The 26,911-nt window shown below is 42.8% G+C and overlaps 1 protein-coding gene across 7 annotated transcripts in view; it reads right to left on the bottom strand.

Moving 5' to 3' along the window:
• Positions 1-26,911, bottom strand: part of ATE1 (arginyltransferase 1) — a 126,910-nt gene that overhangs the window by 75,881 nt on the left and 24,118 nt on the right. For all 7 annotated transcript variants that reach the window (XM_054581626.1, XM_054581623.1, XM_054581628.1 and 4 more), the window contains one exon: positions 7,984-8,016. In XM_054581626.1, the coding sequence (XP_054437601.1) occupies positions 7,984-8,016 (33 nt within the window). The remainder of the gene's footprint in view (positions 1-7,983; positions 8,017-26,911) is intronic.

Consider the following 26,911-nt stretch of genomic DNA (forward strand, 5'->3'; position numbering starts at 1 on the left):
GGATTCATTTTAAAAATAGAAACCCTAAGGTATGCTAAAACATTATGGCATCAAAAATCTGCATTATCTCTTTAAAAAAAAAAAACAAACTAAATTTGAAAGTCTATAAGAAATTAATATGCAAATGCAAATAGCAGCACTCATGGTTAACATACCACATAGTTTTGTACAAGTGATTTAAAAATCAAATGCAACCAATTCCTAATTGTCTGGAAGACAATCTACTATTGGCACTAAAGAACCAAATTAAACAAAATTGTAAAAACTAAAGTAAGCTAATTACAGTATATTCATATGAGCAACTGTTATGTAGTAATTAAAAACTATTTTTGCCAAGCCTTTTTAAAAACACTGTAAACATTTTTCCAAGCTAGGAAAAAATGTAACACTGTAAAATGGAAGATACGATCCCAATCATATGAAATATTCCTGGGCATCTGTCAATACACTTCTGGGCTTGATTTTCTACTGACTGGGTTATTTCATATTTTGGTTGGGACAGAGGTTAACTTATAGATTTGTGTCACGTAGAAGAAATAACCTGAAGGTTAGTTGAATACCCTGTAAGAGAATAACCTGTCGTTTTATCTAACAGCCATCATCTCAACTGCCTATTAAATTGCTTGTATATGTTTTTTCCTCAAATGCTTCTTACGCCAGTTGCAATGTCTTCTTACTGATCTTTGCATTAATTAATGAGTCAAATGGAATGTGACATGCGTTCATGCTCCATTTGCATGAAGGTCATGATTGTACCCTTTTGTTAATTACAGTCTGACAGACTGGAGGGCACCCAGGGAGCAGCTCCAGTGAGCTCCCTGGACGCAGCGTTACCCTGGAAGTGCCCGCACAGTCTGTGCCGCCTCCATGTCTTTCCTTGCTTGTCTGCTCTTCACTCGCAAGCAGACAGAGGCCCACAGAGCTCTCACGTTGCTCTACACATCTTTTTCTTCCTCTCTACTAAGTTTGCACTTTCGTCTTGTTTCTGGTTCTCTTACAACCTGTGACTTATCCCCATTAATGGTGGCAATAGTTGGATTTCATTTATGGCCTCTGTGGAGATGATAGAGATCTATTCTCTGTTGGATAAGAAAAGAGAAAGAACCTGGTTTCTTAGTTTTTTGTCTGTTTGTATATTTATGAGTTCTATCAATCAAGGAGAACAGCTCTCTGAGAACTGAACCGATGAGCTCTGTGCCTACTTCTGACCTGTAGCTGAAGTTGTAGAAATGAAGCTAAGAGCTCTGTAACATGTTTGTGAATCTGTAATTCAGAAGTTTTTACCTCTTGTATGTGAACTATTTTCCACCTCCAGAGGATATTAATAAATCACAGTTAATTCTTAGTTAGAGGAGCTCTGTAAAATTGATTTTTAGAAATAAGTACGCATTTAATTGATTTTTAGAGATAAGTAAGCATTTATATAAAACTAATATTCTCCAAATTCACAGAAAATAAACTAAATAAACTCCTTACAGATATTGCTAATTCAGAAACGTTTTTAAGATAAATCAAACTGGCTTAATAATTTTGGTTTAAGAAAGAAAAAAGGCTGGCCCTGGCCGGATTGTTCGGGAGGTTGGAGCATCGCCTTGTACACCCAAAGGTTGCAGGTCCGATCCCCAGTTGTGGTGCACTGGGGGAGGGGAGACTGATCAATGCTTCTCTTTCACACCGATGTTTCTCTCTCTCCTTTCCTCTCTCTCTAAAATCAATAAACATATCCTGGGGTGAGGACTTAAAAAAAAAATGACAGACTGCAGTCCCCAACCTTTTTTTGGCACCAGAGACAGGTTTCGGGGAAGACACTGTTTCCACGGACTGGAGTGGGCAGGGGGACAGGAGTGGGCAGGGGGACAGGAGGCGGAGCTCAGGCAGTGATGCAACGGCTTCCAGGGACAGGAGAGGAGGGAGGCTGGAGGAGGGAGGGATCTAAGTCGGGTCCCCAAACTTTTTGGCACCAGGGACTGGTATCTCGGAAGACACAGGTTGGAGGGGCAGGGGAGGGTGGTTACAGGAGGCAGAGCTCAGGTGGTAACGGGAGTGAAGCTTTTCCCCTTGGCCCACCGCTCACCTCCTGCTGTGCAGCCCAAGTTCCTAACAAGCCGCAGACCAGACTCAGTCTGCAGCCCGGGGGACTGGGAACCTCTGACTTAAGACGATTGTGTGACTATTCCACTCTATTGCTAAACACATGCTCCTAATTTCTTTAAATGAAGATAAAATGACTGAACTAAATCCCCACCTGTAATGTATTCTAATGCAATATTAAGGAAAGTTGTATCTTTTCTCAGATTTATTGGTATTAAATACAATTCATGAGTGGATTTTTAAAATAATATATGGCTTGTTTTCTAGTGGACAGTTTAACAAAACTTCCATAATTACTCACTAGCTTACTAATTTAAAAAGTTAACAGTATTTCTACATAATGCTTATGATTTTGAGAAATGTAAATTTGCGGTCCACTGAACTGAATTACAATTGTGACATTTAAAAATATTTTTAATTGTGCTAAAATACATGCCATAAAACTAACCATTCCAACCACTTTTGAGGGTACATTCGGTGGCACTGAGGAGGTTCCACCACCGCCACCATCCCTCACAGAACTTCCTCATCGCCCCTAATGGAAGCGCAGGCTCCGTGAAGCGGCGCTCCTCATCCTTCCTCCCCCGGCCTTGGCAACCACCGCTCTACTTCCTTTAAATTGAATTTATTAGGGTAACACTGGCCTTCTACCTTTAGAGCAGCCATGCCTTCACGCCTTCGCCGGTAAGGTGGATCGGACGATTTTCCTCTCATCTAGCCTGACAGTCTATGACTTGTAATGGGAGTTTTTAGACCTGTCCTGTGCAACAGGACAGCCACTGGCCACGCGTGCTCCGTAAGGTAAAGGAAACTGAAGAAGATTTAAAACTCAGTTCCTACCGAGTTCGGTAGCTATGTATGACCACTACGGACACGTTTTAGATCGCACAGACACAGGACACTCCCACACAGCAGAGTTTTGGTTTAGATCATTTCCACTTAATGTATAAACCCACAGAGTTGGATTTAGGTGAACCATGTTGCTATTTGGTTTCTATCTGTCTCACTTGTTCTCTGTTCACCTTTCCTTCTTTTCCTGCCTTTTATGAGGCTGAAAGTGTATTACCGTTGCTGTTCTCTTCACTATTGGCTTATTAACTATGCCTCTTTGATTTTTAGCTTGTTCTCTTGTTTGTGTGTTTTTGAACTGTAGGGCCGTGGTTTTTAACAGGGAGCGATTTCCCCCTGCAGACATCTGGCAGAGTCTGGAGGCATTTTGTCTCAGGTCAGAGGGAGGATGCCTCTGGCATCTCCTGAGAAGACAGAAATGTCGCTGAGCATCATACAACGCACAGAATAGCACCCGCAAAGTAGATTTACCAGACCCGTGTCCACAGTGCCAAGGCCAAGAAACCTTGCTCTAGTGTTTACGAAATGCATCTCAAGTGTATTTTGATAACACTGTATCACTTCATGTAACATAAGAATCATTCCATTTATTCCTTCCTATCTTGTTACTGTTGTCTCATACGAGTAGCTGTGACACTGCGCTTAACTAACCTACCTTCTCTTTCTTCTTAAGAAAATTGGTAATATCTACCTCATACATACTTTGTGAGAACTAAAACAAGGTAAGCAAAGAGCTCGGCACAGTACCAACACACTACAGTTGGTAAATTCTTGATGTTCTAACAACTGTGAATTGAGAAGACTTGAACTGATCTTAAATGAAGAAGAGAGGACATTTCTGAAGAGAAAGCTAAGTAACCCTACAGTCTCACACACAGTTTAACTCTTCTCGCAAACGCCTCTCCTGTAGCTGTCCACCTCCGAAATGACGATGAGGCTGCACCCTACTGGATTGGCTGGCAGTCTGACTCAGAAGAGAATTTCAGGAATCTTTTAGCCTCTGATATATAATCCCTTTTATTTACCTACATTTAATTGAAGACATGTGTAGGTGGTGCCACACAAAATGTAATTCAGACTCAGAAATGTCAATAAAAGCGTCTGTAAGGGAGAGGTCCGGTGGAGACCTCGCGGGGAGCGCACATCAGCAGCCACAGAGCTGCACACAATTAGGAATAGAATGGAAATATGTTGCCTGACTTGACGAGGTGATAAAAGCTCTTTTCCCATAAAGCTTAATGAGCTCTATTAGTCTTCAGCTTACAGGAATGTAAAAGGGTCAGCCCCACAGAGGGAAGTAACTGACTCTCCACACATGGCTCCATTCAAATGACAGCAGATCACATTACTGATGTAATTACTATAACTTGACAATTTCGTTAGATTCATGTGGCAGTTAACTGTTTAGGACTTACAACAAAGGGACGTGGTTCATTCATAGTAGCTTGTGTGGACAAAGTGAAATTTAAAGTCTCCTTCATTTTCAACTGCAAGTCCCATATACTTTACTGTCTCTACCAGAATTATTTTTCTTTTATTCAAAATTAGCACAAGTGTTTGGGCGTTTACCATATTTGTAATCTTTCCTCTCCAGCTGAAACATAAGCTTAGTGGAAAAATTAAACATTCAGGACTCCCATTGTCCTCCTGCCTTAGTTTTGCTTTGGCGCCCAGGCTCTGCAGGGCGAAGAAACAGAGTCCCGAGTCAGTGCTGCTGCAGACTTGGGGGTAGCAGCCAATAACTATGTCATCAGGTGGCCCCTGGGAAATTCCAGGCTAGAAAAACATCAACAGAAAGCCCTCAAGTATTTCCCAAATACTTCAAGGAAAGCAAAGCAAATTGGTCGCCTTTAATTTTTATTTTTTTCCCTCCACCCATGTCTGTTAAGTCCCATAACAAGCAAATCAATTTAGCCAAGGTAAAGTAAATATAATTCCAAATCATTAGGTAGAAAAAGCAGATCAGGCAGAAAATGACAGAAACCATCACTAAGCTTCGATCATGATACTGTCCCTTCTAGTTTCACCAAAGATGAAAGCTTCCGCACATACAGTCCGAATATTTAACCAGAGTAGCAAGATGTAATTTAAAAACATGTATTTGTACAATAAAACTCTAGAAGTATGGCTGGTACACTCTCAGCTTTATCTATACCTGAGAGAATCCAACGACGAAGAACACAAAGGTGTTACGGAGCTACAATCTAGCTGGGAAGACAGAGTATTAATTATGTTAAAATACAAATATTAGGCCTTGTGTGCTTTCAGCTGCCAAAAGATGGGTAAACGCCTGCTACTCTCAGCCTCAGCCCCACCTAACTTAGCCATTCATTCATTCATTCACAGTTATTTCCTCAGTGCCTCCTATGTACTACAATAAGAGTAAAACAAGGAAGCAAGAAAAATAGGTCATCTCATTGACCTTACATTTGAGAGAAGTCTATTAGTGAGGTCTGCTTAAAAGCATCTTCAAACTGCTACCTGCCTCTGTGACGTGGACATCAAGCCCCACACCCTTACTTACTCCCTGGGGGGCGAGGTCGATTCGGCCTAACTGCCCTCTGCTCACAGCCCTATTCTCGGTCACTCCTCCAAGCTCTTGCTGAAATGAGAGTCCAGCCTCAAACACCACATCTGCAGCCTGAGCTCCTGCCAGTGCCTTTTTTTCCAAGACCGGGACCTCCATCAGTTGTTTCCACTCCAGTCAGAGACTTCCCTGATCACACAGCAGTCGTACACGGACTACAAGAGCCATCACCAAAAACCTGCCAAGGTACCTCTCCTTCCCGTGTGGCTCCTTTATGGAGGAGCAAAGGATGAAACAAGACAACATTCTGTAGTTGATGTCAACATTTTGTGTATCTCCTTCCTATTTTCTGTACACTTGAATTGTTTTTAAATTCAGATCTGCACGTACAGTTTTGCATCCTGTTTTTATCTTGATATACAAGTATTTTACAGTGTTACTGCTCACCAGTATGTACTTATGAACATTTATGTACAATCCTCATTTTAATGGCTATAGTGTGTTCTGGCATATGGCTGGCCGTACCATGGTTTATTTTACCTTTTCCTCCTGCTGGACACTTAGGTTGTTTATAAATTTTTGCCATTATAAATAATGTTGTAATAAACATATTTATGTAAATTTTGTCCCCATCTTTGATCATTTCTCTGGCAGTGATTCTAAGACTAGAATCACTCGACTACAAGGTATGAATTTATATAAGGTCTTTAATGTGCATAACCAAACTGATTCCTGAACTGATAAACTGAAGTTTAAAAACATATCACATCTTCCCAAGCATACACACACACGCGCGCGCGTGCGCGCGCGCGCACATGAGCATGCAAGTTATCCTGATAGGTTAAAAAACAAAACAAAACTGTATATCACTGGTTTTATTAACCTGCATTTCTTTGATCACTTATAAGGTTAAACTTTTAAAACACTTATTACCATTTGTATTTCATCTCATCAACTATCTGATAAAATCCAACCAAATATTATACAAAAGCAAATCAGACATTTTAAAATTAATTCTAAAAAGTCATTATAGTAAGTATAACCTTTTTATCACATATTCCCCAAATTGCCTTTTAACTACATTTTCATGAACAAAATTATGAATTTTTTACAGGATCAAATCTAACACTTCCACTCTTTCCTTTGATACTTCCCCCTTCTTCTATGCTCAGAAAGTGCTTAATCACCTAAAGATTAGATTATACATAATTTATATTGTCCAAGTTTCTTATGGTTTGGTTTCTGTTTTTATTGTTTTTACACTAAACTTTATTTAAAACCGCATGCAACTGGCCCTGTGCTCACTGTTTGCCACACATCATCTCATTCTATTTTAGTAACTTGCAAGTGTGTATTTTCTCCATTTTTAAATTTATCAAAAGATGACATGACTTGTTCATGGCCTCCCAAGGTTCTCTCATGTCAAAGCCCGGACCGCTTCCACTACACAGACGGCAGGGCGCTGGAGCTAGACTCACCCTGAAGAGGGCCGTGATTTCAGCAAGCTGGGGGCGGGGGAAGGGAACGGAGAGTGCCATGAGCAACAGGCAAAACGAAGGACAGGCGAAAGGCCGGGAACAGAGTCTCACTGCGCGGGGCTGAAGTCCGGCCTCGGAGGAGAACACAGTATCGCTGAGGTATGAACAGTGTTTGGGGACCTGCTCCCACGACTGCTGCTTCATCGGGGAGGCAGGAATTATTACACCCACTTTAAAGGCGAGAGAACTGATGCTCAAGAGAAGCTGTCGTTCGCCCACATGGCTAATGAGTGGAGGCTCGACCTCAGAGCCCCGCTGGCTCTAAACCCAGCCCCCTGGGCACACGCCCTGCGGCCTCCCATCCCCGCTCCTTTCTCCACCTTTCTCCACGTCCGGGCTCCCTCCACAGCCGTTCCCTGTCACCTGGAGCTCACCAGGACTCCTGCTTCTCTGAAGAGCTAATAGTTTCTTCTTTACCTCACAATTCTCTCCCTGGATTCTCAAGTCTAAACTGTAGAACCATTATGAGAATTAAATGAGAAAGTGAATGAAGTGTCTGTGTTACAAGAACAGGTCAGCAAAAGGTTAAGTCCTGTTCTCATCCCTAACCAATTCACAGATTTTCAAAAGCTCTTTTGAACCAAGTGAACCTTCCCTGATGTCGGTCTCTGCCCCTGACTTCTCCAGCTCTCTGTGTTAACACCAGGGCCGTGAGGAGAGAGTAAGGCTAATGTTAAACGGTTACGAAAGAAGGAGATGCAATACTGCTCTTTAATACAAAGGACTGACTTCAGTCCAGTCATTAAAAAAGAAAATGTACTTAAAAAGAAGAAATGATCTGCTATGAAGGTAAATAGCTTTGTAACTTATAGGAATTATTAACTAAAAGAAAGTCTGTATTCATCTCATTACTGTTACTGAAGAATGGATGTGTCACAATACAGTGATCACTCCTTATTATCAAATAAGTGTCCAAAAAAAGATATCAATAATCATGTTCAATTAGTGATTTTAGAATTCAGGTGAGTAAACTCTTACCTCCAAAGGTGAGCTGCAAAGGAATCTTGTGAACTGCAGAATCACATTTGAATAGAATCCATTTCATCCAATAAATGGGCAGCAAAAGAGAACAAAAAAGGAAAAATTATTATATAATTTTTAATAAAAGCATCTACAGTAAACCTAAAAATCAATGTAAAATTAATGCTCTCATACACTATATAATCCATCCAAAGCACAGAATAGTTCAATCTAGCCCACAGTGGGTATTCTAACTATTGCAATGAATAAATTTTTTAAAAATATGTATAAAAACAAGTAAAACACAGCAAATAAGTCCTAAAACATTTCATTTCTTAAAGTTTTATCTCACGGCCCCTGTACAATAGGGCACCCTTCTCTAAGGGAAAAATCTGCCACCTACCTGTCGCAGGCCGAGTTAAATGCACGCCAAGAAAAAAATCAGAGGAGGAACAAGAAAAGAGAGCAACAAAGTCAGACAAAAAGGAGGCTGGGTGAGCCAGAGCGAAGGAAGGGGAGTTATTCCTCTACAGTTTAGTACCTGGTGATGTTTGCCCCATTTAGCCTATTCTATTTTTCTTAGCCCCATATGCCTATCTTCCCTCTCTGTTCTCTTTCTTTGACACACAGACGCTTACAGAATTTCATCTGAAACTAAGTATGCTGCCCCACAGCATTTAAATAAAGATACATAAATTCTGGGGGTAGGGAGCCATGAACAAACGACAAAGCAAATTGCAGGTTAGCTCTGAACCAAGGGCTGTCACAGAACTTCATACATATTCATGATGGTAATTCATAATATTTTCTTAAATGTTATTTACAAAACCAACATTTCAAACCCTTTGAGATTTACTATAATAATAAAATACCCAAGTAGTATAAACTCTTCATCTTTTTAAATGCAAATTAACTACAAAAACTGCAAAGGCAGGCCTATTTCCAAGCACTGTTGAGCTTCCCTTCCATAACAAAGCTAGCTAGCACTCACAGGGAATACAAATAATTTTATTTTCTTTTAGAGACACACACAGAAATATTTCGCAATGAAATTACATGATGTCTGGGATTTCCTTCAAAGTCATTGAGGGGTCAGGAGGGAAGTACTGGGATGAGTGTGCAGACAAAACAAGACTGGCCATTATATTAAACCTGCGAGGACAGGCAGTGAACATTTGAGAATTCACTATACTGCTCTCTGCATGAATGTTTAAGTGTCCATGATAAAGTTTAAAAAGTATATCAGACACTTCCTCCCCCAAATACTAAAGTAAAGATATTCTTAAAGTATTACTAATACATGCCAAAGCCAGCAACTAACTAGGATCACACAGGCTCTAGACGACAGGGTGCGCTAAAATCAGAAGACTATGAGAAGGTTTCCTTAAATGCTATTGATAAGCAATTTGATTATATTAACTGTCAAGAGAACTTTCTGAAAGTGCAACATATAACAAAATTTTAAATTTTTATAATATTGATATGAAACAAATAAATCTACTGAAATTGAAATTTAAGGTGCAACCATTGTGGTCTTGGATTCTTTTTATAGTAACCCAACATCAGACAATCCCCACCCTTCTTCCCAAGAGGAAAAGGTGAGAGTTGAAAGACTAGCCGGTTCTAACAATGGAGAAAAATGAGGCATGGTGAGATTTTTATTTCAAAAGGAGAAAGCTGATACTGCATGGTTTCTATGTTTTTCTCCAATATGTGCATGCTAACTACATTATCCACACTAAACTTCAGAATTTAGGAGTGGTTCTAGCTCAGTAGTAATTGATACATCAATCGGGAAGGAAGTCACTTTAAATGCAACAGAGGACATAAATCCTCTCCAAGAAAACGGATGTCTCCTTGAAGCTCCAACAATCTGTATGCATCTTTGTCCCCCACATATGTAACGTTCCTGTCACAGCTCTTCTGAAACAGACCTACGAATTCTTACCCTGTTTGAAGCTGCCAAAACATGAAATACGTTAAAGTTCTCAGTCCCTAAAGTAGTCAAAACAGAAGAATAAATCACAAGGCACACATTCACTCTCCTAGTCAGAGGACATGAAAAAGGTCCAAAAATGCTGCTTCTCAATTAGTGTTATCAGAAAAATCCACTTAAGTTCTTTCACAATGACACTGCACATGTATTCAGTACCAATGGAATACTGTGAAATAATAACAACTATAAAAAAGCAAGTATAATTGCAAAATACATTTTGTATATAGTGAAATTAACAGTAGAAATACACACCTTTTAACAAATACTACCATATGGTATTGTAATAAATACTTCCTGATCACTATAAAAAAATGGATCAACTTTGCTGTGAATCTAAAATTTCTCTATAACACCAAGTCTATTATAACAATAACAAAGACGACTATGGCTGCAGCCAGTAGCCCACATTAATACCACGTTTCTAATGTAGCCATATTACTATGGCTATTCAAAATATACTGTTATGGGTATACTTAGTTAATAGATTTAAGAGGTTTAAAAGAAAGATCCTATTCTATTTATTTAGGCAAAATGTTGAGGAAAAAATATGTTTTAAAAAATATCTTACTGGTTTCACTGACAGGAATATACTTCATCATTCCAGAAACAACTTTAGGTAAACAGAGCCACTATTTTTATCTTCCTAGAATCTACTTTAAAAGTTACTCCTAGGAAATATACCTTGATGTACTATAGCTGAAAATCCAACAACCTGCCTGACATCTGGATTTTCAAACAAAGAGGTAAGTTGCTTCCTTGTCAATAACAATATTAATAATGTTGATTTGATTCACCTGATAAAATTCATAGACATTTTAATTGTCAATTATTGTCTATTTTTGAATTCTTTAAAACACCCTAAAGATTATGTTCTATACTTAGAATCCAGGCATAAAAGGCGTCAGTGCCACTTAAAAATCTTTCAGGCCCCTACGGAGAGAAGCAGCGCACACACAGGCCAGCGCTCGCATCCCACAGCCCCACCGACTCTGCTGCGCTCAGCACACACCCACTCCCCTCCCCTCCCACCCACTCCACTCCCCTTCCCTCCCCCCACTCCACTTCCACTCCCTCTCCACTCCCACCCACTCCCCTCCCACTCCCCTCCCCTCCCACCCACTCCCCTCCACTCCCTCTCCACTTCCACTCCCTCTCTACTCCCACCCACTCCACTCCCACTCTACTACCCTCCCACCCGCTCCACTCCACTCCCACTCCACTCCCACTCCACTCCCACTCCCACCCACTCCACTCCCACTCTACTACCCTCCCACCCGCTCCCCTCCACTCCCACTCCCACTCTACTACCCTCCCACCCGCTCCCCTCCACTCCCACTCCACTCCCACTCCCACCCACTCCACTCCCACTCTACTACCCTCCCACCCACTCCCCTCCACTTCCTCTCCACTTCCACTCCCTCTCTACTCCCACCCACTCCACTCCCACTCGACTCCCCTCCCACTACACTCTACTCCCCTCCCACTCCCCTCCCTCCCACTCCCCTCCTTCCCACTCCCCTCCCCTCCCACCCACTCCCCTCCACTCCCTCTCCACTTCCACTCCCTCTCTACTCCCACCCACTCCACTCCCACTCTACTACCCTCCCACCCGCTCCACTCCACTCCCACTCCACTCCCACTCCACTCCCACTCCCACCCACCACTCCCTCCTACTACCCTCCCACCCTCCCCTCCACTCCCACTCCCACTCTACTACCCTCCCACCCACTCCCCTCCACTCCCTCCCCTCCCACTCCCACCCTCCACTCCCACTCTACTACCCTCCCACCCCTCCCCTCCACTCCTCTCCACTTCCACTCCCTCTCTACTCCCACCCTCCCTCCCTCCACTCCCCTCCCACTACATCTCTACTCCCCTCCCACTCCCCTCCCTCCCACTCCCCTCCCTCCCACCCTCCCTCCCACTCCCACTCTACTACCCTCCCACCCCCTCCCCTCCACTCCCTCCCTCCACTCCCACCCCTCCACTCCCACTCTACTACCCTCCCACCCCTCCCCTCCCTCCCTCCCCTCCACTCCCTCCCTCCCTCCCACCCACTCCCCTCCCCTCCCTCCCCTCCCTACCCTCCTCCCCTCCCTCCCCTCCCTCCCACTCCCCTCCCTCCCTCCCCTCCCTCCCACTCCCTCCCTCCCTCCCTCCCCTCCACTCCCTCCCACCCTCCCCCCCTCCCACCCCTCCCCTCCACTCCCTCCCTCCCACTCCCACCACTCCCTCCCCCCTCCCTCCCCTCCCACCCCTCCCTCCCTCCCTCCCTCCCCTCCCTCCCACTCCCCTCCCTCCCTCCCCTCCCTCCCACCCACTCCCCTCCACTCCCACTCTACTCCCCTCCCACCCTCCCCTCCCTCCCTCCCTCCCACTCCCACCCTCCCTCCCACTCCACTCCCCTCCCACTACCCTCTACTCCCCTCCCACTCCCCTCCCTCCCCCTCCCCTCCTTCCCACTCCCCTCCCACTCCACTCCCCTCCCTTCCCACCCACTCCCCTCCACTCTACTCCCACTCTACTCCCCTCCCACCCGCTCCCCTCCACTCCCACTCCACTCCCACTCCCACCCACTCCACTCCCACTCGACTCCCCTCCCACTACACTCGACTCCCCTCCCACTCCCCTCCCTCCCACTCCCCTCCCTCCCACTCCCCTCCCTCCCACTCCCTCCCTTCCCACCCACTCCCCTCCACTCTACTCCCACTCTACTCCCCTCCCACCCCCTCCCCTCCACTCCCTCCCTCCCCTCCCACCCACCCACTCCACTCCCTCCCTCCCCTCCCACTCCCCTCCCTCCCACTCCCCTCCCACTCCACTCCCCTCCCCTCCCACCCACTCCCCTCCACTCCACTCCCACTCTACTACCCTCCCACCCGCTCCACTCCACTCCCACTCCCCTCCCACCCACTCCCCTCCACTCCCACTCCACTTCCACTCCCTCTCCACCCCACTCCCTCTCCCCGCCCACCCACTCCTGTCCCACTATACCCTACTCCCAGAACCGTACTCTCCCAGCCCCCGGCTGCCTGCCTCACATCCCGTTCTCACAGCTTCCAGAGAAGCCTGCCTACTTAATGGAATTTTCTAAATAGTTTTCCAAGCACACAAAATTCACAATTAGTGAATTCTTTCCTTTTTTTCTAAGACTTGTTATTAACCACGCCAGTCATTTGGGGTGAGGTAAAGCAATAAAAAGTGGAGAAGAACATACAGCTAGTTTTGTCAAGAAATTCCAGTAAAACTATAATCAGCCATTTATCTTTACAATATGAAATGTTCAACACATAAGTAATTATGTTTCTGAAATGACTTTTCTACTTAATAAGAAACCATGTTAAACTCCTTTTAAATAATACCAAAATAAATTCCTTTATTTTAAAAGGAAAATATCCTATTCCTTCCTATTTCCTTTATTTTAAAGGAAAAGGTCCTTTATTTTAAAGAAATAGAAACACTGAACAGCAGCTTTTAAAAGATAAGCCACATTTTTTCCCCTAAACCCCAGAACATTAGAGAGGCGTGTCTATTTGTCCAAGTGGAATTCCGAATATTGTAACTGCTCACCTAGGTTACCCAGAATGTCCTTTCGTTAACAAAACCCTGCTGGTCCCATTTCCTTGACCTTTCACCCCAGCACATGGTACTTGCTACCTTACAGATAGTCAGGGGACAAATCTATTTTAGGCTATAATTTAATAAAATCTTTATTTAAAAATTAGTAATTAATCAGTCTAAAGCATACCTTTAAGGGTCTAAATTATGTTCATTTACATTGTGTTTTAGACTCTCTTCCCATCCCCTCAGAATTTCTGGTCCAAATTTATCCTATTTTAAATTAATGTTTTTAAGGCAATGTGAAAACTAAGTCTTCTGTTAAGAATGTGTCTCTCATAAATCTGCAGTTCTTGATTCCATAAGAAATGAAGTTTTATTATTTCAAATTTCACTGCAAAAAAAAGAAGAAAGAAAGAAAACTAAGATCCTGTTTATCCAAATTTTAGTGGGAAGTAAAAAGAGTAGATTTGGGTAATTCCTTCAATTCATTTGTACAGCCATTCTTTATTCCCTTTGTTGTAGCAGGCAGCTTGTATCGCCTTGTTCGTTCAGAACTAGATACTAGGCTTAGGCCAGACATCAAGCTTCAATAAATTTTAAAGATGAAGACAAAAATCTTATTTACATTTTAACATTTACACCTATGTCTTCTGAGCCATTAAATCTTCTTTTGTCAATGGACAGGACAGTGATCAAAGAGTTAGTCTGTAATCTCACTAGCTATAGTGACTTGAGTGAGTAACAAATTATTTGGACCTTGGTTTTTATCTGTGAAATAACTTCCACCTAACCCCTTTTACCAGCTGGCATCCTGGGGCATGCCAAGTTCCCAAGGCACCCTCGAAAAAATGGTTCCGTGGCCAAGCACACTTGGGAAAGGCTGCACACTGTTGTCTCACCTCCCCTTCCTCATCCTAGAGAATACATGGTATATGGATAAATGAAAGGCTTCAAGAATTCCTGCAGTTAAAAACAAAAAACCCTAGAAGATGAGTAAGTCCTAGAAATCTAAAGCAGAGCATTGCGATTATACACAATTGTGCAGCTTACACTTGGAAACCGCTGAGAGAGGAGATCTTCTACGTTCTCCCCACAAAAGAGAAAGAGTAACTACGTGAAGGGGGTGTTAGCTAACAGCGCGGGGGGTAATCATATTGCGGTGCATGTGTCCACCTTTAAGTTATGTAATGATATAACAATTATAGCTCAATAAAGTTGGAAGAACAGAAACAAAAAACCCTTCAACTTCATTTAATCTAGTGCTTTCCAAAGTTACATGACCAGAGGGAATCTGTCTTCTGGGTTGTTTTTATTTCATATAACATTTATTAACATTCCACAGAAGTAATATTCCACAAAACCCACTCTAGGAAACACTGGTTCCTGCCAGCTCTGACTTGTTTTCCCCAATCTGCACCTAACAGAAATGCTCACTGAAAATACTCAGGATGGCCGTTTACACTGGCAGGAAATTCTAATATGAAGTATCAACAAATCACTGGCCCTGTTTTTATTTTTCCTTCAAGAGTTATGGTTCCTAACCAATAATATCACTCAAGGGGATCCTTGTAAGATTTAGCACTTTGGATTGGTGACTGGGCTAATGCTCAAGCCAACGACATGGAAGGAACTGAAACAAAATGCCTCTTCAAAGATTCTCCTCTGTGTCCAGAATAACAGAAGCCTGTAACACTAATCCTGGAAGCTAGTTATAACTGATTTGTTCTAAGTGTTGATTCCACAGTTTGCTAACACACATCCTTTATTAGTGAGCTACCTCACGCATATTGTTTTACTTCTGTAACTCTCTACCTAATTTCTACAAGCAATAAAAATCTAGGCTATAATTAAGTCATTCACTAATACCTACCTCATGTGGTCACTATAATAATAATTGTATGCTTTATAAATAGTGGCTTTATATCTATTAACACAAACAGCATATATTTAAACTTGTTAAAAATGTATTTATTATTTACTATCCCAACTTTAGTGTTTCCTAGTCCTAAAATTAAGTTTACAATATGAATCTATAAATACAGGTAAGAATATATCAATTCTATAGCTTGAAGAGCTACACTCAAAGAGAGTGGATTCTAAAAGAATTCTACTGCTCTTCAACATTAACAGCAGCAAACAAAATTACCACAGAGTTTATATCAAAGTGCAAAGAGAAGGCACACCCACTGAGGAGACTCAAGCACCAGTGACATCGTGTGCTGAGTCCAGAATCATTTGCTTCTCTAATGGGAGAATCATTTTGCCACAACCCTAATGACCTAAAGATCTGCTTGTTTACAACATTAAATCAGCTGAGGGCTTGCATAAAATAATTTTAAAGGTGTGTTTAAGAGAAAAAGTACCTTAGGATTTTATTGGGGGGGGGGGTCCAGATCATAACTGGACCCAAAATTTTATATAGTAAGAGAAATCTTTAAATCTGTTGCTTCCTTAATCTGTCAACTGAGTTCTCAAGGATGCATTAAAACTGAAAAGTTTAAAAAATTGTATGCTTCTAAAAATTATATTTTGCTAGGTATCAAGTATAGGTATGTCCAGATCGAGAAAAAGTATTTAGAATACACATATATGTGAAAGGACTCATATCCAAAGAATATAGAGAACTCACACGATCAATAAGGAGACAGACATGAGAGCCCAATTTTTTAAAGGGGGCCGGGGTGGGGGACCAACTCGGCTTTCTGCTCCTCCCGTTCGGCAGGCAGCCGCATCTTCCTGCGCAGCACGCTGTAAAAGCAGCCGCAGCCCTGAGACACCACGGTAAAGGTCTGCATGAACTGATTTGGCCATCTGGGCACCTGGTCACCACGGCTACTTTTAGTTGGCAAAGTGGATATTGTCCCATCAACGGCCCTTTCACTGATCGCAACAACATAATCTACACGTCCCAGGAGGAGTCTACTCATGGCACATTTAAACGCCGTCAAGGCTGAGAACAAAAAGCTTGTCATCGACGGAGAGCCCATCTACATCTTCCAGGAGCGACACTGTGCCAACGTTAAACGCGCTCATGCTGGCGTTCAATATGCTTGGAGCCCACGGGTGTCTTCACTGAGCTGGACTCACTTGAAGGGTGGGGCCACGAGGGCCATCACCTCTGCCCCTTCTGCGGATGCCCCCATGTTTATAATGGGCATGAACCGTGAGAAGTATGACAACTCCCTCAAGATTGCCAGCAACAGCTCCTGCACCACCAACTGCTTGCTCCCCACCCCCAGCCAAAGTCACCATGACAACTTTGCCATCGTGATGGGACTCAGGACCACAGTCCACGCCATCACTGCCACCCAGGAGACCGTGAATGGCCCCTCTGGAAAGCTGTGGCTGATGACCAAGGGGCTGCCTAGAACACCGTCCCTGCTTCTACTGGCACCGCCAAGGCTGTGGGAAGGGTCATCCCTGAGCCGAGTGGGAAGCTCACTGGCATGGCCTTCTGTGTCCCCATCCCCAACATGTCAGCTGTGGATCTGACCTGCCGCCTGGAGAAATTTGCGAAATATGACGACATCAAGAAGGTGGCAAAGCAGGTGTCTGAGGGCCCCTTCAAGGGCACCCTGGACTACGCTGAGGGCTAGGTTGTTTCGTGAGACTTTAATAGTGACACGTACTCTTCAGCCTTCCATGCTGGGGCTGGCACTGCCCGCAACAACCACTTTGTCAAGCTCGTCTCCTAGTACAAAATGAATCTGGCTACGGCAACAGGGTGGTGGACCTTGTGGTCCACCTGGCCTCTAAGGAGTAAGAGCCCCCTGGACCACCAGCCCTGGCGACAGGAAGTGGGGCCCTCCGCTGCTGGGGAACCCTTGCCCCAGATTGATCCCCCAACACACTGAGAACCCGCTAACCTCCAGTTTGCACCCCAGACCCCCAAAGGAGGGAGGGGCTTCGGGAGCCCTACCTTGTCCAGCACCATCAACAGTTCACTGTATCCAGCCCCCAGCCCAAGGAGTGGGGCAAACTCAACACAGGCATTCTACAAAAGTATAACCAAATAAGCAGGCAATACACTTATGAAAAGGTGCCCACTTATTTAGTCATCAACAAAAAGCAAATTAAAAACCCAATACAGTACGATATATCCAGCAAAAAGGCTAATACTAAAACGTCAGACACTAACTAGTACTGGTGAGACTGTGGGACAGTGGGAACTCTTCATGGTACAACCACTATGAAAAACTGACAGTATTTACAAAAACTAAGATATGTTTACCCTTTGATCGAGCTATTTAACTCCTCGGTAGGTAGAGATCCACGAAAAAAGAGTACTATGCCTTCTATCAAAAGGTATATAAAAGAATGTTCACAGAAGCTTTATTCATAATATCCAAAAACTGGAAACAATGCATATGCCCATCAATAACAGAATGAACTTACTGTGCAATACACACACAGTGGAATGCTACACAGGAATGGAAGAAAACTACTGCATACCAAGTAGATGAATCTCACAGAATGTTGAGTAAAAAAAGGCATATGCTGTATCATGACATTTATATGAAGTGCCAGAACATACAAAACTAATCTATGGTGACAGAAGTCAGAATAGTAAGTAGCCTCTAGGTGGGAGAGCACTCACTAGTAAAGGGCATGAGGGAGCCTTCTAGAATGTTCTGAGTGATGACTGCAAAGAGCATACACATATAAAAAAATTCAACAAGCTGTATACCTAAGCATTTTATTGTACATAAATTTAAAAGCTAATTGAAAAAAGGAAGTAAGAAGAAAAAACTATGGAGTTCCTCTCAAGGATTTTTCTTTAAAAATTACTGAAATGACAGGATTTTACAGAATCTTGGCAATTATCTAGTCTAGCTCCTTTACTTTGCATCTACATAAACTGAGGTCTAGAAACATCACAGTATTTTACAATCGGTCAGCAGCAAAGCTAGGGTAGGACCTACCAGGCTTTCCCAATCTAAGGTTCCCTCCATTACACCCAGCACCGCACACCACGCCCACTGGAACTCACCGCGAAGGCAATGCAGCCCAGAGACAGTGAGCCTCGCTGCTCTGAAACTGCACTAAAATACAGTAATAAAGGCATGTTCCACAGGAAAACAAAGCACTAGTTAACAAGTCTCTCACACAGTAGATAACTTTCGTGATACCAAGTGTAGGCAATGAATGGCAAAAGGAAAGAGAGTATTTAAAAAAACCTTTCCCAAGTGACACACGGAAGACGACGCCCCGCACCTTGTTTTCCAGCCTCGCCATGTCCCTCCTGTTCTGTGAACATGTTCTGTGAACAGGTCATGCCCATCTACCCGAAGCCTCTCCTGAAGACATGCCAGGCACGTGTTCATCCCGCCGCCTGCTTGCGAAGGGGCCCCTCTCCCTGAGCCTCTTCCTGGTGTCCTGATCCAGCCGTCGCTACCGCCGCTCTCCACCCCTCGCCTCTCCCTCCTTTTTCTTGTGAGCACACGTTACTCAAGACACTCCACTGCACACTTACTATTTATCTTCCTTACTAGCACATAATCTCTCTGAGGGCAAGAACTTTCCTGCCTTGTTAACTATGCTGCACCCCATAGTCTAAAATAATGCCTGGCACACAGTAGGGACTGGATGAGTATTTGCTGCTAATGCCTACATGCATTCCTTTGTGAACTGACCTAATCAATTTAGAAACAAGTACATGTTCATATCCTTTTCTTTTGCCCTACGTCTCCTCATGGCCCCTGGCTACCTTGTGGAATTGGGTCATCCAGTAAAGGCGAGATGCCATAAACAGAGAAGCAGCCACCGGTAACAGAAGCTCGAACCACTGAAGACTGGCCTGTGCCCTCTAGGAACGCTGACTCCCCCGCAGGGAAACTCCCAGATGCATTGTTTTTGAGGAGGAACTACTCAAGAGGCTGAGGACAATACTAGGTTATCATTTAAACAACACTAAGTTGGGTAAAAAACTTCAAATGGATTTTGAAATACTGGGTGTCTTCCAAAATCTGAATGACAACAATTAGGGATAAGCAGAAAATGCCACAAAACCTAGAAATAAAACCATAATCAAGACAAAAATTTTTTTAAAAGCCCCCTGGTTGAGGTACTGAGAAACACATTATGTTATCAGCAATTTAAATATTAAAAACTAACACTTGATTATATTAATAATGGTTATAGATACCACTTGCATACAATCAGACCAGCTGATTCCAAGCAAGATCAAATATCTCCACATCATGACAGGTACATGTAGTTCCAATAACTGTTAATATTATTATTAGTATTTGAACATTTTTAACATTAATGCAAACCTATAAAAAGAAGTTTTTAAAAGTATTTTAAGATTTATTAGCTAAAATATGCAAAGGACAATGTCTTAATCATTTATGTATCCCCAAAACCTACCACAGTGACTGGAATGTGCTAGGCATTAAATGTTTGCGCAATTGGTTGAAAGAAGAATCACCCTTCTTCACAGCCAAGGAGGAAAAAAATGGGAGCCATTTTAAGTATGAAATTTTGAACTATTTCTAAAATGACTGTAAGAGAAAACCCTTTACATATATATAAAGACATATAGACATATATATCATATTTACAGAGCTACACAAATAAATTCTCTATTTTAACACTTGTAAAAGAATTATGCCCTGGATAAATAATAATATAACTATTAATTAGAAGAAAATCAACTGCTTTTTAATCATGCAAGCAGTTTCCTATAACTATCTGGCATAGTGAGTGAATTACCACAGCAAAAACACAAACTTCCCTTGTTTAGACTAGTCATCAATAGGTAGTACTGTTCACTTGTCAAGTCATTATGATGTGGCCATAAAACTCGAGGTTCCTCCGATTTAATGGGAAAAGCAGACCTAAAATACAACTAAAGACAAATGGCGTCCACGACAAGATTACTCCTATCACATGAGCTTTGCACTCACTAAAGCGTGTTTAACTCATTGCAGGTAAATTTCTCAACACTCTCAGGAAATTAAAAGCAGTATTTACTTATAGAAAAACAACTGTCAAGAGCTTCTGACATCATCTGAATTTTCCTTTTGCTCTACGTCACAAGTTTCAAAAACACCGTTTTCTCGGAGTAGCTTTCCGCTCGGCCATGGGCTCCCTCTTCAGCTGTTTCTTAGGAACAGCCAGCCTGGCCGCTCGCTCACTCAGGGCGCGCTCGGTGGGCGCTCCCTCCCCGGCACTCTGCTGGGCGTCAGGCATCTCTTCTGACTCGGGCACGGCATTTTCATGAGCTGGGGTCATAGCACGAAGTATGTTACAGATTGTGGGAGTAAGATATAGCTACTTTTTCAAAACCAGACTAAGAATAAGCAAGAACCACTATCCCCAGAGTAAAAATCCAGAAACACCCACAGTTCCTTTGTCTCCAGTTCCAAGAAAAGCAGTTAAGAAATACACATATAAATCTTCCCTGAATGATACCTTTGTAGGTTTTATGTGGTATAAAAGTAATTTAAAGACTAAAATTACATGCTGATGAACCAAACTGAATGGTTTTAAATATTCCTTTTTAATTCTAAATATTAAAATCTAAAACATGTGTAATTCTTTAATTCAAACAAATAGTTGAATTAAAATGGAAAAACAAAACAACAAAAATATAATTTCAGCTGCAAATGCTGGCTGGGTGGCCAGGGGTGCCACTTATTTGCCATTATCTCGGGTGATACCTAGTGGTTTCTCATCACTTGCATCCTAGCAACTAAGGTTCAAGTCACTGATTATTTAGCCAAGGACCTTTACCTTTATTTAATCTTCACAACAAACCTTCTGTACTACCCTCCACCCCATGTTTACAATGGGGAGCCTGACATACAGAAAGTTGAGGAGTCAAGAACGCGCTCAGCGCCACACAGGTAGTAAGCAGGGAAGCTGAGACCCAAGGCAGGGACGTCTGATCAGAGTGCACGGTCACCCTCGACAATACTCAGCCTCCAGGTCCTCAGTGTTCTTACCCAAAACCGAGGACACTGTAAACGCAAAGAGCGCTGTTCGGTAGTACTGGTATGATCTTCACACCATTCAGGAAAGGATTTATCACGGGGCACATTTGTTCACATGCAGGTGGTTAATCAAGAATCAACATCCATTTCATGGCAAACATTCCACCTCATTCTCTCATTACTCAACTTGTGAAACACCACAAAAGTACATGCATATTAACTACAATATTACTGTTATATTAAGTTATACCTTAACTGGACATCAATTATCCAAGCTATTCTAGAATTTCAGACAGTCAAACCAAAGATAAAACCCCAAAAGAAGGCAATAAAAGTTAATGCAAAGTTAATTAAAAGCATTTCCCCGTGCTCACATCCCCAACTCACAGCAGAATCCCTCAACTTCCTTATGCCACTTCCTCTTGCTGCTTCACTAACACTCCAGGAGGAGCCCTGGCTTCTATGGCAACTACTGACGCTGCCCTCCTCTCCCACACCTACTCTGCCTTCCCTTAACACTTACTCCCTGCTGACCACACTGTCACTGACTTATTTACTGTGCGATTGTTTAATCCCTCCTGCCCCAAAAGGGAGCTCCACAAGAGGAAGGTGTCTCTATCGGACGTATGCTAACTACCACATGCTTCTGGACAGTGCCTGGTACAGGCTATGTGCTCAATAAATATATTTTTTAAAGATTTTATTTACTTACTTTTAGAGAGGAGAAGGGAGGGAGAAAGAGAGGGAGAGAAACATTGACTGGCTGCCTCTCCACTCCCCGACCTGGGGACCAGGCCCATAACCCAGGCAGGCATGTGCCCTGACCAGGAATCAGTGACCTTTTGGTGTGCAGGACACCCGATCCACTGAGCCACACCAGTCAGGGCGCTCGATAAATATTTTAACAAACACATTAAGAAACTACAAATTAAAATGGTAAAGTGCTAAAACTAGACAAACACACACAGCAAAAATTGACAGCACAAGGAGTAAAGGAAAAAGATATCGAGAGTCACTTTGGAGAAAAAAGCAGCAGCGTGAGGGCACGTGGCCCACGGAAACGCACGGGCAGGGCACGCCCCGCGGACGAGCCCTGCTCAGCACCCTGTCTGGGAAGGCAGGGACGGACACGGCGCATGTGGGGAGACTGTCACGTTACATGATTTGAGTATATAAAACCTTGGCAATAAAGCTGCTTCAATTATCTGGAAAACCCGCTTATGTTGAACACTTCACTCACTGATGCCAGTTATTCTACATGAATTATTTAGGTCCACTGTAACTTTTTCATACGGTAAAATGTGGTGCCGTGTAAAAAGCAGTTGAATTTGGAGACATTACTCTGCCACTGATTGCCCATGCTTTCTTGGGCAAATCACTTTAATTCTCCAAATAAGGGAAGTCAATCTACACAATCACTAAGGTCCTTTGTCTCCAATGTATGATGCTATGATTTTAAGATCTGAGGCAAGTTTGTGGAAATTATTGACCAAAATAAACTTTAAGGAAAAACGTTCCCAGTGCCCGCTTCAATCAACCCCTTTGCATCATCCCCCAAATTAACAGTATGCTAAGAATACCAGAGTGCCTCTGCTCTAACTTATTTAAGTGATTCAAAAGCTTTGATAATTTAACTACTATTAGCAAATGTCTCACAACACCTTAAGACAGAATGCATATGAAAGTGCCCTGATTTAGGAGCTGCTCATAAAAAGTGGCTTTTTTGACAGAAGGACACCAATAATTACGCACGCCCCCTACTTTCCTTAAATAAGTTAGCCCTGGCCTTAAAAGTATATAAAAAATATTTCAAAATGCTCAGAGCTTGTCTTTCCTCAAATTCAGGTAATTATACGACAGTTAGATATTTATAAAATATTACATGCCTATACATGACTGTCTGTTTGCCTAACAAAGTATCAGTGTGCTACAGAGAATAACTTTCTAAACATAACATTATTATTTTCATATACATACAGTAAGACTATGAAAAAGGAAAAACAAAACTAAAATCTTCTGTTAAGTTTCAGAAAGTATTTACATCTTCAACAAGAGTCATTTGTAATTATCATATTCAATGTCTCGATGCAAATTACTTCTAACGAATGGCAGAAAGACAGCGTTTACCCATACCCATACACAGGCTGTGAAAAAACGGCTTACACATCCCTCCCCGGGACAGGGCTGAGCCAGGGTCCGGGAACAAACCTGTCTGGACCGAGGGCACCACCTGGTGGCTGGAGTCACAGTGCTTATTATCTCGAATGTCTCCAGGGGGTCCCAATGGACCCACCGTGACTTTTTCTCCTTTTCGTTACTACATTGACTGTCTAATCATATATGTGTGACTATAAGATACCTTTCCCCAAAATAAGCGCCCATCAGAAGTGCAGGTCTCCTTACATTTGAGTCTCTCACAGGAAGTTCCCTGAACTAATTTAGGAAACAGTTTCCGTGAAAGCACAGTAGCCTGCAATAACCTCCATCATTGTAAGTTTGAAATCTATACAGGATAACCTGATGGAATCAGACAGAAAGTATTACTGATAAAAAGACAATTGCAGGGACTTGCTCTCAGGTAACTGAACAAACAAAATGTTGAGAAGGGGACTAAGGCTGCGTGTTGGCAGCGCGGAGGCTGGGCATGTGAGACGCTCACTACACTCTCACCTTTATGAATGCTTACAAGTTTCAATCTTAAAGTTTCTTTTAAATTAAAGTAAAAATAGCCCTGGCTAGTGTGGCTCAGCGGCCTGAGCACCTGCCTGGGAACCAAAGGGTCGCCGGTTTAATTCCCAGTCAGGGCCCACGCCTGGGTTGCAGGCCGGGTCCCCAGCAGGGGGCACAAAAGACAAACCACATTGATGTTTGTCCCCCTCTCCCTCCCTACCCCGTCTAAAAATAAATAAAATCCTTAAAAACTAAAAGTAAAATAAATCAATTAATGTTAAAATAGATCATTCAGGTTTACTTACTAACCAACCCTAGGACTATGTCTTTCAAATACGTGAATTGAACTTCTTCCAAAAAAAGTCTTTTAACCTAAAACTTCTCTTTCAAAAAGTTTGTTAATTTTTTAAAGCCTTTCAAAGAATCTCTTTTAAAAATAAATGGTAACACTGTAAATATCATGATTACCTACAAACAAGTAGAGAAAAGCTGTCCTGACGTTACTCAGCTGGCTCTCTGCGGCTAACGCCCCCCTCAGCTGCATCCCCGGGCTCAGCGTGCTGGTTTTACAGTCGGACAGGAGCAAAGACGGCGCGCTCTGTGCTCTCTGCCAGGAGGGCGGCTCCAGTGCTGACCCAGACCCCTCGCAGGTGGCGCGCTATTCTCCTCTTCCACAACTGCGTCTTCCTGTTTCTAACTTGTGGATGTGTGACACAGCAGAGGAAGAATGAAGACATGAATGGGGCAACCATGAGCCCAAGAACTTTAATCTGTTTAACTAGATAGGGAATGGCATGCTCACAAAAGGAAATCCTTCTGTAGCAAAGATCTTTTTTTCCCAAACTATATTTTATTGATTATGCTATTAGTTGTCCCAATTTTTCCCTCTCCACACAGCACCCCCTACTCCCTCAGGCAGTCCCCCCACCACTGTTCATGTCCACGGGTCATGCGTGTAAGTTCTCTGGCTGCTCCATTTCCTACAAGTACTTTATATCCCCATGGCTATTCTGTAACTACCTATTTGCACTTCTTAATCCCCTCTCCTCTCACCCATTTCCTGGTCTTTAATAGGGACTTATTAAGAGCAGGCAGGTGTCCACTGCAGATAACAAAGCCATGGGACAAATGGTTCAAAAGGTTCTAGTCCGCACTGTGGAAGAAGAATAAAGTCAGGGGAGTTAGAATCCAAGGGCAGTGGCTGCCCAACGCCTCACCCCGGCCCTACGGGCCGCAGGCAATGAGGAAGGGCACACAGCAATGCCACCAGAGAGCTCTTGTACTTGACACTAGATACGCCCCAATACACAGCCACACAGTGATTTATAAGCAGATCAGTCAAGTCAAGCTTATTTTCTACCCTCCCTACGTATACTTCAGGTAAAAGAATCAACCTCACAAAAAAAAGGAAAAAGTTGTTTTTATTTCTAAAATTTAAATCAAATTTCCTTTCATTCTATTATAATGTGACTATGACATTATATACATACACTTACATGCAAAAATCCCATCACGTGTTTACCCACGGAGGGGAACTCGGGGCTCACTGTCCACCTTCCTCCCGTGCGAATGAAACACTTCCTACAAACCAGGTGGACAAGGTCTAATTTCTCGCTGCTGAGGTACTTCATTAGGACAATTACCTGGATTCAGTCACTCTATTTAACAGGGCAGGTTCATATTCTCACTGAGAAAAATGTTATGAGTCGTTAAAGATGCTGTTAGGTAACGCTGAGCCCCCCCTAATCCGCGGTTAATGACATTCCTTGCTCTTAGGGAGGCGACGGCACTGCCACCTGCTCCACCCCGCGGACGGCCACTGCTCACGCCCTTTCATTTACTGAGGCCGGCAGCATCTGTCACATCGGTCGCCCACGTTTCCTAAGCCTGCACACAGCGGAAATGCAAAACAAGATTCGTTCGGAACATGAGAACCTGCCATCACAGAAGTTATCCAAAGTAAGAGACTTCTTCGTAACAGCTTTTCAACAATTTAAAAATTAACCAGGGAGATGTTTCTCATGCATTATCGAAAACCAAGGGGGACACTACAATGTGGGGAACGTGCTGTGGAGAAAGGCGCTCACCTACTGCTCTGGAGTATAAAAGGTATATTTCGTGTAACTGGAAACACTTAAATATGGATTGTAATGTTCCAGAATTTGTCAATTTTTTAGGAATGGTAAACATTGTGGTTATGTAGAACACACTTTTTCTTAGAAGTATACAGAGTATTTTACAGGTGAAGTGTTATCTACAACTTATTAGGTTGGCCAAAAAGTCCATTTATTTTTTTTCTGTAAAATAAAAGACACATTTTTCACTTTCACCAATAACTTGATTGATTTGGGTATTTTGAGCATGTCGGCTCTCTCCCATGTGGTAAAACGTTAATTGTTCTCAATCAATGTCTCGATCTGATCGCTATCAACTTCAGCTGGTTCACCTGACTGTGGAGCATCCCCCCAGCAAGAAATCGCCAGCACAAAACCTCACAAACCACTTTTGACATGTTTGATCAGTCATGGCACCTTCTCCATACACCGCACATATCTTTTTTTGCATTCAGTTGCATTTTTACCTGAAATCATAGAGCATAATATGCTGAAAATATTGAGTATTTTCTTCCATCTTCAGTATTAAAATCTCACACAAAAATTACCAATTTGGGGATTTTTATAAATACATGCTGATATGACAGCTGTCTCAATGCAATCTAACAAAATGGTTTCAAACGAAGTTAAAGAGACAACTAACCATTACTAGAGCCATCATACGGAAA

This window comes from Pteronotus mesoamericanus, unplaced genomic scaffold (assembly GCF_021234165.1).
Source record: "Pteronotus mesoamericanus isolate MK-2021 breed Mesoamerican mustached bat unplaced genomic scaffold, CSHL_Meso_final contig_657, whole genome shotgun sequence".
NCBI lineage: Eukaryota > Metazoa > Chordata > Mammalia > Chiroptera > Mormoopidae > Pteronotus > Pteronotus mesoamericanus.